This window comes from Dreissena polymorpha, chromosome 2, assembly GCF_020536995.1.
Source record: "Dreissena polymorpha isolate Duluth1 chromosome 2, UMN_Dpol_1.0, whole genome shotgun sequence".
NCBI lineage: Eukaryota > Metazoa > Mollusca > Bivalvia > Myida > Dreissenidae > Dreissena > Dreissena polymorpha.
The window spans coordinates 11,008,218-11,021,921 of NC_068356.1; the positions used below are offsets into that span (position 1 = coordinate 11,008,218).

Consider the following 13,704-nt stretch of genomic DNA (forward strand, 5'->3'; position numbering starts at 1 on the left):
TTAATTCAAACAAAAATCGATATTGACAAATTTAAAGTCCAAACAATGATCAATGCCACCATGAAGTAGCATCCAGTCTGGAGAATAAAATGAAACATTGTTATTGTTACTAATAGGATATATTTATTTTACAACACATTATTTCAACTAATGTCAACAATGTTGACAGTTTTGTTAGGTCGCGAAAATATATGACAATATCAAAATTACATTTTACTTGCAGAGGGATAAATCCTCCTTCCAAACAAGTTCTTTATTTGTTGAAATAACAAATGTCTGCCCCTATTCATGTTAAAATTCATCATGATTGAGGACAGAAAGTGTTCTAAAGTTCAGAAATAAAATCCAAACACAAATATGTTTTCCATGTCGTAATTTCGGACTAAAAATTAACCGCATATTCGCATTAAAAAAGATTATTAATTTTCAAATTTTAAATGGTATTTTGAATTACAAATCACTATTTTTGCAAACAAAAAATCATAGCCAAAGACTTCAGAAGTTTAAAAAAATTCGATAGTGCTTAGTTTGATTTCATTCGAGTGTGATTGTGCCTAACCAACCGTGACCTCAGAGATAATCTCTCACAGCATGTTACTATCGTCTGCAACAAAAGGCTAATTAGTGATCGGATAACAAATCATGCCCTTGGGGCATGTTTGTTCATAATGTGTTGACTTAACACGCCCCAGGCAGTCATGTACCGGTAACTTAAGGGTGTTATCTGTGTATTCATGTTGATGTTTCTGGCGATTTATACGGCCTGAAAACAGGGATTTACTGTAGAGACCAAAAGGGCAATTGACAGACAAATAGAGGGGCGCTTTTTAAGGGGGCAAATTTTAGAGGGGCGCAGCGCCCCTCTATTTATTGCTAGCTGGAGCACTGCTTCTATATCTATATTATCAGTTAATTTAGTGCAAATTTAATGTTGTGTAACCCGAACTATATTTTCGGTGTAATATCTTCCGCCTAGAGGCGTTAGACATATCCTTCCACCAAATACACCCGAGAGACGATCGCCGATATGGCGGAATTGTCCGAGGTGTCCCGATTGTACACCCTTTCAGATATTTACTGATTATAATTACCTCCCCTGAATGACGTCATCCGGGGATACCCGATTATCGACTGTAAGCAAACAAAGAGATGTCTGTTTGACAATGTGTGTTTTCAACGGTGTAAATGGACTTAAAATATGAACGAAAAGGTTTGTACTGACCTTATTATTAATAATTTATTATTTTCTTATGCAATTTTGATATTCGGTTTATAATGCTGATAAAGCAGCGGTATTGTTTTTGTCTGTTATATGTTTTCGCGAGGACGAAACGTTCAAACGAAGGATTTTTTACTGAAATAAATCCTGTTCAGAAATGATGATATAGATTAAATAGGTGGAAATATTGACTTGTTTTATCTAAGGACATTTCGTATTCGTCAAAGTATGAACACTCTTTGGCATTTATATTTTGAAGCAACTAAAGGACGCTCGTACTGGTCTTAGTCATACCGTGCTTTTGTACCAATTGACCATTTTTTTAAATTGAAAGCCAACGGCATCCAATGCAACATATGGTTTGTTAAAAAGCTATTTGTTTGATTAGAGCTTGTACTAAGCTATACCCGGCCTAATGTGTATTAACGTGTAAAGTACAATGTATCAGTTATCATGAATGTTATGAAACAGAATTTTGTTCAACAGATTAATGACCACGACTATGCTGTCCAGTTTTACACAGCAACACCAGTATTCGACTCAAAACCGGATGGAAAACAGATTCAAGACATTACCATATCACTCGAGAAGAAGTCGAAGGTAAATTAAATTGTTTAGTCAATTGATTTGTTTAAATAACATTTGGGAATAAAACATTTATAGACATATAGTAATTAATATCAATACAAATAAAATGAAATTCTTAACCAATAGGATAAAAGCACATCTTATTATTTGTTAACCACGTTTGTGGACTTTGTTATACTGATTTTAATGATCCCAAATAATTGGTAAAGTTGTTATTCACTTGATTTTTTTAATATTATTAGTTGATCTTCATAAAATTTCAGTCTAACAGGATCTGCTGTGTGCCCAAATGTCACACCACTGGCTACGGATTGTTAGAAGGCCATGGAAAGCCCAGCTATCATGCATTTCCAGCTGAGTGAAGATGATCCAGTTCAAGCTGTTTGGTTGAATAACATACGAAGAGATGAAGACAGACATTTTAAGGTCAGTTGTTAGTGGTTTCAGTAAAACTTTAAATGATTTTGTATAAAGAAAAATGAAACATGTAAAGTACTATATATTTTCATGTCAGACAAATAGTGTTGATGTGATTCAAAAAAGCACACATATTTATTTATTCTTTTTTTTTCTTTCAGATAAGTCACAATACGGTTGTCTGTTTTCTCCATTTTGAACGTGACTGTCTTGATGAATTTGGATTTGCTAAGCGGAGGTATCTAAAACCAGGAGCCATCCCTACACTATTCGACTGCTGGAAGGACAAACCGCATCTGTTGACGCGAATTCACGTGGAACGTGCAATTAACAAAATTAAAAGTTTTCACATATTTGATCAGGTCATTCCGGTTTCTCTGTTTGGGACAATTAATCAAATTTGGACAGTTTGCTCATTGCTCACTCTTTTCCAAGACCCAATTATATCATGTCCTGGTGTTTAACATACATACCATTTATATGAACATATGTTGTTCGTGTACATCATACTACATGTAGGTTAATGAAATACCATTGGCTGTTCATGTAATATTTGTACATTTTTTGGCTTTGTATAAAGTTTTTGATAATTATCGTGATATAAGCATTGATTTAGTTACAGATTAATGCTTAAAGAGTACTTAAAGCTACACACCTTGAAATAAAGTACATGTTGATCAATACATATAGATGCAATTTGAAAGTGTGCACAATTTTCATTAAATCTATAGCCTAGTTAGCAAGTAATTTATTATTTTTCAAACAGGAATAACTGCTTTTAAAACTGAAAGTAGGATTTCTATATTAAACACGATTATTTTTAACTTTTTAAAGCGCAAAAAAGATGGCTTTCTACCTTGTTACCACCAGATATATTCTAGTTGGCATAATAAAATTAAATCTATAGCCTAGTTTAATAGCAAGTTATTTATAATTTTTTTCAAACAATACTGCTTTTAAAACCGAAAGTAGGATTTCCAGACGTACACATCCATTTCGACAAACGCGATTATTTTTAAGTTTTAAAGTGCAAAAAAGATGGATTTCTACGGCTTGTAACCACCAGATATATTCTAATTGACATAGATAAAATATGTCATTCATACTTAAATTTACTATGCCAAATAAGGTGTGTGGCTTTTACATAAAAATTGTATATACATCTTTTTAATCATGTTTGTTAATTTGTTTTGATTGTATGACTACTGAATAAATAATTTTGTTAATAGAAATTTTAGTTTTTTTTGGAAATATTAGGTAAAACTAAGAAAGTCCAATGCATATTGAGACAAATCAGTACTTAAGTTCGTTTCCTGGGAAGAACCATTACTGATTCTCGATGGGGATCGAAACTGGTTGCTCCAGATTGCTTAGCAGACACCATAGCAACTATTTCACGAAGACTCTGCTACAGATTTGCATAATCCTTTGAGTAAAAACACTTTGTAATCAATGATATAAGCTTTATTACAACAGAAATAATGCAAGATAAGCACATTTGAGTAGCATAGTTCATCACAAAACAGTATGCAGTATCATTAATTGAGAGATTAATGATGAAAGACAACATGTGAAAGCTAGAAACCATAAACTAATTTAAGGAAACACAATCTGAAAATTACAAACATTCAGATACAGGTATTGCACCAAAATGAGCTGAGATCCTATGATTATATTGAATGAATAAATGTGATTTGAGGTGAATCTCACAAATACTGACACTAAATAACACAAAATTGAATACTTTCAAATCTAATTTATATTATTTCAATACTCTTTATTCCTGATTACCTGTTTTTCATGCAGCGGAAACACTTACATCTAACAATTGTTGAACTGTTACGTTCAGATGTCCATGTGTCGAATACATAACCGTCATGAAAAAACACATAGCCTCGTTGAATAGGCTTTTCAACACCCAGTTTTGAACCTTTACCAGAACTTTTGGTCCATTCCAGAATGTTCATGTACGAAAAGTCTTTGAAGATCGGTCTGGTGCTTTGGGTCCATGTGCATTCTTCCAAATTAAGATGTTCTTCCGCTGTTGACACTGTTGATTGTCCTTTACAGTTCATACAGGACGACTTCTGCTTAGCTGCAAAGGGCTGGTCTGGATAAGGATCCACAATTAGGATGTTATCCTGGTTGTCACTGAATTTCTTTACCCTGGAAAATATATAAAAGTAAAGATTTAAACTTTGTAACAGAACATTTAAGATTTAAGGTGTTACAAAAAAAGCACTACTCCAGAGTCTGTTTCAGATACTTGTTTTCCACCTAATAAACGCCACCCCTACCTTCTTTGTGACCCAAAAATGTATAAAGACAATGTAACTAGTGGTAACCAATTTCTAATGCAGACTTAAGAGAGTAATGTAACTTATTATGTCAGGGATTTTAATTGAAGCAGAAAGCTGTGTGCCACTATGCATGTTATATACATTATAAAGTACTATATGCTGTGTGGTCGAGTCAGGCTAACTAAACAGATAAAACTTATTTTTAACAGACTGGTTGACAGAAACATAGAAAAAAATTCACAACATGAATGTGCGTTTTTAATATAAAAAGCAGGCTTTTTCCTGGCCATTTTGGGAAAAAAGCTATTGCAGGATTGTGAATTTTTCGTGCCAAAAATTAACTGATTTGGGAAAAACTAATATAAAATAACCCTTCACAATCATTCAAATTAGATGAAAAATCATATTATTCATGGTAATGTACTTTGTTAGATGTCATTTACATATAATTGAGTTAAAATAATCATAAACTCTTCTTTCTTTTTTTATTGGGAATTATTTTTTTCAAATCAGGAATTTCTATTACAATTTAGGTTAGGGAATGGGTCCGTTTAACTGACCCGTAGATACACCAGGAAAAGGCCTGAAAAGGCGATATAAAATAAGTACCTCAAGCAAAGTTCGGCTTTTGTCTCATTCGATTTCACAGCTTGTCCCCGACATTTCAACCATATTCGCAACTCTGTAACTGTGCATCTTTCTGGTTGAAGTTGCCGTAAAACAGCGCCAGGGACATCCTTGGCATACAGCTACAAAAAATAATAAGGCAGGTTTTAAGCATTATTGCTTCTTTAAAAAAAAATCATGTTACTTATACAACATACAAAATTCATCATATTATTTTTTTAGAAAATGGTTTGAAATAAATATGATCGATACTGAATGTAGTGTAAGTTACATGTTTTTTTTAAAGTGGCAATAATGCTTAAAACCTGACAGCTGAACTTGTATGCATTCATGTTGGGTCTCTGTACCAAGTCAATATTTATTAGAGTGTAGTTATGGTACATGACTATGTCCGGATATATTCATGCCACCAATGTTTATGTATTTGCATAATTATATTAATAATAAACTTAGGAGTATTTATTATAGTGAATTCACATTTTAAACAAAAAAACAAACCTTATGACAATCACAGTCGTGTACTGTTGTACTTTCTTTTCTGTTACAGGATATGGTTCAGCCATGGTACTTCACTGTTTCTGAACATAGCATTTGGGATGATTCCTGAAAAAACCCCACATATAATGCTTTATTGAAGCTGATTTTTATATTATTTCAACACTTCAGTCAAACACTCAAAGAAACAAAGGATAGTTTCGGTTTTAAAAGTTTATAAATATAGAGATTTTGGTGTAAAAAAACATGAATGTTAAATGACCCGTTCTCCTGATTGGTTTTCATTAATATTCTTCTACTGTGTAGTTCTATTTAAGAATAAAAAAGCCCCGAAATCATATAATTCCTATGATAAAATCATGATTACAAATATAAACTTTCTGAAAATAACTCGTAATACGCTTTGCTTTCAAAATTTGGCATGTTTATACAATATTTACATTTAAGTTCCAATCCAGGTGTAGTGGTATATGTACGAACATGAAATGTGTCTTGACAAAACGGAATGTTTAATGCATTTTTTTCTCACTTCATCGTACTTAAAAGTAAATATACAACAAGCGATAGCTTTAATATGCGTCAATATAATAATAAAAATTAAACATGTGTGCAACTTACGCATATATTGTGCTAAAGACGTTGATTTCTTCAGCGACACAGTAAAATTTTATTTTCTCTGGCGAATTTCTATCCCCCGTTGACGTCACATCCGGCTAAGGGACACAACTCTAACACTAGTAAAAGCGAATAACTGAAAGGGTGTATAAAGAGTGTATAGTAGTGTACGGAACAACATAATTAAAAACAGCATTCTCATTTGACCACAACGGGGTTAAATAATCTTTCCGAAAAATACAAATAATACAGAGTTTTAATTTAGAATTCTATATATTTATAACTCTGTTAACTTATAAAGATATTTCAATATACATGCATAGACAGTTGACCGTGATTTTCAAGAATCTTTAAATAATTTTAATTAATTGATAATTTATGGTTAATAACCTTTCATATAATTTTACATAATTACCTTTTTGATAATAAACAACAAACGATGAATGTTTTGACACCCATTATATTTGAAGTATGCAAAGCCGAAAAATATCAAGAGGGTCCGCTATACATTTGTATACGCTGTTTCATCATAAAATTAACACCCTTTCTGTGTTATAATCAAGAGCTGAAATCGTAAATTTATTAAGCTTCATTAATACTTAGCTGTATGGATATGTCTCTAGAACAAAATATTTCAATATATTTCATAAAAAATATAATAATCATGGCAAAGGAAATTCAATGGCCGGTATCTAAACAAAAGCATAATCGCCAAGACCGTAGCATCAGTTCAGTGCGTTAGGAACGCGCGCTACATTTTACCGCCTTCATTCCTTAATTACTTTCGTTTTTAAACAATTTTTTTTTCTATCGAATACAGAATTCTATTCTCCTAAGCAAGATGTTATTTTTAAAACTGAATTCCAAATATAAACGCTACAAATCGGTATAAAGTACGAACATGTCAACCGTTAATCTAGATTCTAAAACTCCAAAACGGTATGTTATTTGCAAAAGTTAAAGTTATAACTCGCCGGGCTGCCGAAATCAGAAGAAAAACTTAATATATATTTATATATCTGAAAACTACGTTACGTAAGCTTTCTAATGATATATAATTTGTCAAAATCGGCCTAGAAATGAAACTATAATTTAACAAAATACTACTCCTATAAATATGAGGTCGTATAAGCGGGGTAGCTTACGTCTAATTATTTGGACTAAACAAAATACGTGAGTGGATACATCAAATTTATAACCTCAGCGCTTCGATAAAAGATCGATAGTTACGACACGGTCACGTGACTTAGACACAACAAGATATTTGGCGTAGCGGTCCCGTTTCATATCCGTGTAATCTAGAGTCCGTGGGTGGATAGATTAATTCGAAAGTAGGTGCACAACTTAAACGTTTAACATCTTGTCCAGCAGTAAGGGTGATATCTTAATACACCTTTTTACATTTACATTTCGTATAACTAGATAGTAATAATTGAAAATGATTACAAATATGTAAACGTATATTTTAACTCGTCTATTGCTATATGTGATTTATTTATGTCTGAATCGGATGATCTTCACTGTTTTTTTTTTTAAATATAAATTTAAAGCATTATTACATGTGTCTGTGGATTGAACATTTGTATAGACTTCAAATATACTGGTGAAATAAAGAATACGTCAATGCAAATAAGTTTTATTGAAGACGCAACATGTTTATTCTGTGTAATATATGAAATTAAGTTGGAAATCCCAAGCATGATCTATTATTAGAACAAAGGTGTTTGATAATTCAGCAAAATGGGTTTACTAACGACTCGCCCCCTTAACGACTCGCCCCATAACGACTCGCCCCACTTTTTATAACGACTCGCCCCACTTTTATAACGACTCGCCCCACGATTTTATTGTGTTTAAGTCGGTAAAAACTGGTGGGGTATTGAAAAAATATCTTAAGATTTGGCAAATTAGAAGTTTGATGAAATTTGTTAAAATGCTTTACTTTCACCTTTTTCAGGAACTTTCAACAGAAACTGGAATACTGTATCGCATCTTGCATGATATGTTCAAGATTTCTACACTTGGAATTTTATCAACTCTTGCAATTAATATTATGCGTTACCACAGTAACATAACTGAAATCATTGCAAATTTTCCACGATAATTGTTCACACCTACAAATTAAAAGAACCGCCATTTAATTAGCATTTAATGTTTATTTGAAACCATTGAAAACTTTCCGCGCTAATTGTTCTCACCAAAATTTAAAAGAAACGCCATTTGATAAGCATTTTAAAGTAAAGTTTGTGTGAAAAACACAAAAGGACTGATGCGCATTTTATAATATGAAAAAAGATTTTTAAATCGTGCGTTGTGTATTCAGATCAACAGGTAATAACTAGGTAGATTTAAGATTATAATGGTAATTTTAAAATTATAAATAAAAAATTATCTTACAGATGAATTGTGTCCGTAAAATTTCTGCAAAAAATAAATTTCGGCAAAGACCTTTTTTCATTTTTCTTACCTTTTAATACCCGTATATATGAAAATATCTTTACCACGAAGCAAGGTATTCGCGCTTTCGCGATTATGACACGTGTATTGTTGATTGTCATCACCCGTCCGCGGTAATGTACCTGTCAATTATATTGTTAATTCATCGGTCTCCTTTATAACGATAATCCCTAAATTCTTGAGTAATTTAACCTGGGAATCTTTAATTGTCGATATGATCTTAGCCTTTGCTTCTTTTTATACATATAAAGGAAAGTATGGCATGAGACAAATGTGCCGATATCCAATAGTCTTGCTTTATGATAATATTGTCACTGAACAAAGATGTAAAAAAAAAGCATCATAAAATAAAAATTATTACTTTTCAGAATATGCCTGCAATAGACGTATATAAGGTCAGGTATAAGGCAAAAAAACGCTGAACGATGGTTATCAAACAATGCCGAACCTTAAATTCATATTATGAATTGATTTCATTTATATTACCATATATAATATAACATTTTATTTTAATAGGGCGAGTCGTTATATATGTGGGGCGAGTCGTTATGCATGTGGGGCGAGTCGTTATAAAAAGTGGGGCGAGTCGTTATGGGGCGAGTCGTTAAGGGGGCGAGTCGTTACATTACCGCAAAATGTATGCATAATTGTATACATATAAGCTAAGGCTACTTTAAAGATACTTCTGTAGTGTGTGGATGGACTTTCATCATGGCGGATTTGTAAATCGTAGTAGTGTCACTCAGTGCCCGTATGTTTGTGCTAACTTTAGTTGTTTGTGAGCGAAACACTATAATTCAGACCAAAAAGTTGCATACTAGTTGTAATTCGGATATTCTCACCTTTGGAAACCTCATAATATATTATAATCATCGTAAATAGTAACAACACGTTTCACTTATTCAATCAAGGTTGTTTCTTCAAATAATTAGGGTTGATATGGTATGTGATTGTTAAAGGAATGTACATATGTCAGCCTGGTTAATTATCCAAGATAAGGGGTCTTTACAAAATACCTTGCACATTCCGGAGTAAGTATATATCAATACTTGTATTTCAATTGATATACTTGTACATTGCAGCGATAACGAAATCAGATACAAAAAGACCTTTTCAAATCTACAGCAATATGCGCTTTTATTTTGTAACAACAATACTTTCAAATACTGATAAATCTAATTGTGTGAAAGACGTAAGGAAAAAACAACACCAACAGTTATTGACAAAAGCGTTATAATGATATTGTGTGAATATTTATAGTATGCACACACAAAAATTATTTGTTTCCATGGTAATACAGATTACGTGTTGTTGTGAGAATATAACTATTGTATTGTAGATGACTTATGAAGGGCAACTTAATGAACCTAATGTTTGAAGTGAACAAGATCAGAGGATACTTACTGATAAAGACATTGATCTCATGTCATAAAACCGTCTAACATTGGCCGTCGGGAAACGAACCCGTCACTGGTGATTTGCGGTCTCATCAAGATGGCTGCCACCACCAACATATTTACCCACAAGGAGACCAATAACTGGTTCAAGGCTTGGATAGCCTTGAATGTGATGAAGGAAGGACTGACTAACTTCGTAGTGAGCGAATTAAAAAATGTCCACTCAGCGATAGGCATAAGCTGCGGACAATGTTCAATTGCAAACCTCATGCCGTGTCCTACTCGGTGCCTGTGTAAAAAGAGGAAACCATATACATGCACTTTTCATACGTCACAACTACCCAAGTCATGCCAAACATGTGACAAAGTGAAACAAAATATCACATCGCTGCATAGATATAACTGCCCTTCGTGGCGAAACTCTAAAGCGGAAAGATGGGTAACGGATCCGTGGGAAATTGGTAAATGTTACCTCCCACCGGATGGCTATAGCGACGTTTCTTCTGTCCAAGAATCTGATTTCAATGGTGTGATAAGCATTTTGTTGAACTGCAAACATTTCCAGACATGTCTCTCCCCCACATTTCTAACGCCGCCACCACCTGATAAGCAATGCCCGTTGGAAAAGGTAATATCAAAATATACTAATAAAATAGCAAAAAACACATGTTTATTTGTCTAACACGCTAATGTAAAAAAACACATGTGTTATGACGCGGTTTATTACAGTAATGTCCATGATATCAACCAAACACACACTTTTTTATCTCAGCATTTGTAAATATTCTGCTTTCACACTGACGGCCACGCGCCTGTTTATTTACCTTTAAGCGTTCTTCCTTGGTCATAAACTACACAACTTTATTTTGATAAAGATACGTCAAATAGGCCGAGATGTACGTCACACTGCCGACTGCAAGGTGACAGATGCTGACCTGCAGGACTATTTCAAGACACTGGCCACCCTTCTGGCTGATCCAATCTGCTTATTACATGATACAGCAGCAATAGACGCGCACAGAAAACTCAGTGATGTAAATTGATGCATTTTTAGTTTAAGAAATAAGTCGAGTGTTGTTTGTGTCTATATATACAAAAATAGAATGTATTGAATGATATCACGCAACTTTCTGGTGGATTTTTTTGACAACGATATATTATTTCAACAGAAAACGAGTCCTTTTCATGTGCTAATATTTTATTTTGATCCTGATTCTGGAACATACGAAAAACGGTATGCAGTCTAACTCCTCTAAAACTTTCGTAATTGGAGGCAAATTTGTTTTGAACAACAACAAAAAAAACAAAACAACAACAGACGAATGTCCAAATTGTAAAATACTCTGCAGTTCTTATTTTGGAAAGTAATTATTTTCTAATTTTTACACATGCGTTTGGTTGTGGAAAATGAAAAATACATTTTAAATCATTTTAATGTAACTCTAGTGACTGTTTCGACTAATATCACAGGAAATAAAATAGGTATCTTTTATGAAACTAGGGACAATCAAATGTTCCTACAACGCACATTTATACTGTCGTCACATGTCAAATAATCAAGCACGTGGGGAGCTTTGGAAAATGTGAACTCTTTGGCACTGATATTAAAATCGCATTACTAAACGACAATAAATAATTAGTCGATTATATTATTTGACGCTATTTAAAAGTATACTCATGTTTGTACCAACAATATGTCAATATGGGAATGTTTGTTATGTTTTATTGGTCCTCAAACTTTGCGAGGGTTTTTATTATGTTGTTTACTATACACTCACTAATATTTTGTAATGATCTAGGATTTCACAAACACAAGAATCAGTCTCGATACAAGTCTACACATGCCAATATGCCAATATTTTGACGTAGTTGCAGAATGATCAGCTTACACTTACCGGACTTGGCGAGCTGTTGAAAGAAGCCAATCAGACACTTACACACGCGAAAGAGGTCAGAGAACGTTTATCTAAAGAGGCTGCAAAGACCCTGACAGAAGGTCTGAAAACTTTAGAGGCTACAATACAGGTTGGAGTGCTGCGCATTCAAAGCGAGACAATGGATAGCATAGTGCGCATTAAACAAGCAGCGAATGAAAAGGGACAAGATGATTACGAACGAGGCGTAGCAGGTTTGTACACGTATTCGGTCTACACATATCTTCACTTCGTTATAAACTGATTGCATTTGTATTAAATATCAGATAAATCCATCCAACTGATATAGAAATTTTGATGCTTTGCTGTTAACATCCGATTTACTATTGCAAAAATCTTAGTATCAAATCGAACATATCCGTTGTACAGACACAACCTATGATGCCATTTCGGATGCATCAGTGCAAAAGATATATACATCATAGCGCCCTGTCGGTCATAAGTCAATTTACCTACGTTTCGGACACATCCGTTATAGTACTTGCGCGTACATTATACAACCGTGGCGGATATATTACATCCAGTTATACCGGAACGGTAACAATACAGCCGTTTCAAACAAACACATCAGTTATATGTCGGGCGAATATCTTATACTGGCACATTCTCTATACTATCATGTCGGACACATATATTGACACATACATATTCACTATATTGTCGTCTCTGACACATACAACGTTCTTCCGTTAAGGACACATCCAATATATTGACATAGAATATATATGAGCACTATTTGCGGTATGACACGCGAAATTTAACGACCGTATATTGCAATGGACAAGGCATTCACATGCGGATGCAACATTGCATGTCATATTGCGAGTGTCGAGTGTCGTATTTTGCACCGTTGTCGACTTCACATGCAAGGACGAAAATTTATGAAACTCGAACCGGCCTGCGTAGTTACCTCTACAATAGGTGTTTAATGCCATCACAAATAAAGCCTTCCGATCTTAATATTTCAAGTTTGTAATTTTTGCTCTAATAAAAAATTATGTCTCTTTCTCTGTTTTTTCACTAATGTGTCTTGAACATTTCTTTAACAACTGTATGGCACGCCTGAACCACAAAAAAGAGAAAAACTAAGTTTAAGTAACTTAAACTTAGTTTTTCACTACTTAAACTCAATTTAAGTAACTTAATTCGAATTAACGCTACTAAATGCATTAAGTAGTTAAGAAGAGTTATTTTCTATTTATGTGAGAAAAATGAATTAAGCAGAGAAAAACTTAGTTTAACTCGTTAAGTGCGCCCGAACAACAAAAATTGATTTTTATTACCGTTAAGTTACTTAAATTGCATTTAACGCTGCTTAAAATTAATTTAAGTGCTTTCGCATCGTTAATTGTATTTAATTATTACTTAAGTAATAAAATTTTTACTTAAGTTGAATTATTAATTATCGTTAAGTCAAAACTCGCGTCCGAAAATAAGCATATGAAACAAGCGTTTTGATTAGTTGTCAGGTTTGTTAATAAATTCATGCCCGAGGTCGGAAGAAAAAGATTGCCATGTGGTACGAGCAAAAAATACAGATATTATAAATTTGGATTAGAATCTTAAGTCAGCTAAAATTTGTTTTAGTCTGGAATAACATTCAAAACACCCTTTCATCATCAAATTTTGCTGACAGTCAGTAACTATGCAATAAA

The 13,704-nt window shown here is 33.3% G+C and overlaps 1 protein-coding gene and 1 long non-coding RNA gene across 2 annotated transcripts; both read left to right on the forward strand.

Moving 5' to 3' along the window:
- Positions 1–1,076: 1,076 nt before the first annotated feature.
- Positions 1,077–3,456, forward strand: LOC127865859 (uncharacterized). The gene is made up of 4 exons (XR_008042792.1): positions 1,077–1,210; positions 1,706–1,819; positions 2,071–2,233; positions 2,386–3,456. It is a non-coding gene; the product is annotated as an uncharacterized LOC127865859 (long non-coding RNA).
- A 6,160-nt stretch (positions 3,457–9,616) lies between these two features.
- On the forward strand, positions 9,617–12,308 carry LOC127865842 (uncharacterized). The gene is made up of 3 exons (XM_052405879.1): positions 9,617–10,743; positions 10,991–11,149; positions 11,985–12,308. Exons 1-3 carry the CDS (start codon positions 10,213–10,215, stop codon positions 12,291–12,293), a joined length of 999 nt encoding a protein of 332 aa, XP_052261839.1. The 5' UTR covers positions 9,617–10,212; the 3' UTR covers positions 12,294–12,308.
- The last annotated feature ends 1,396 nt before the right edge of the window (positions 12,309–13,704 follow it).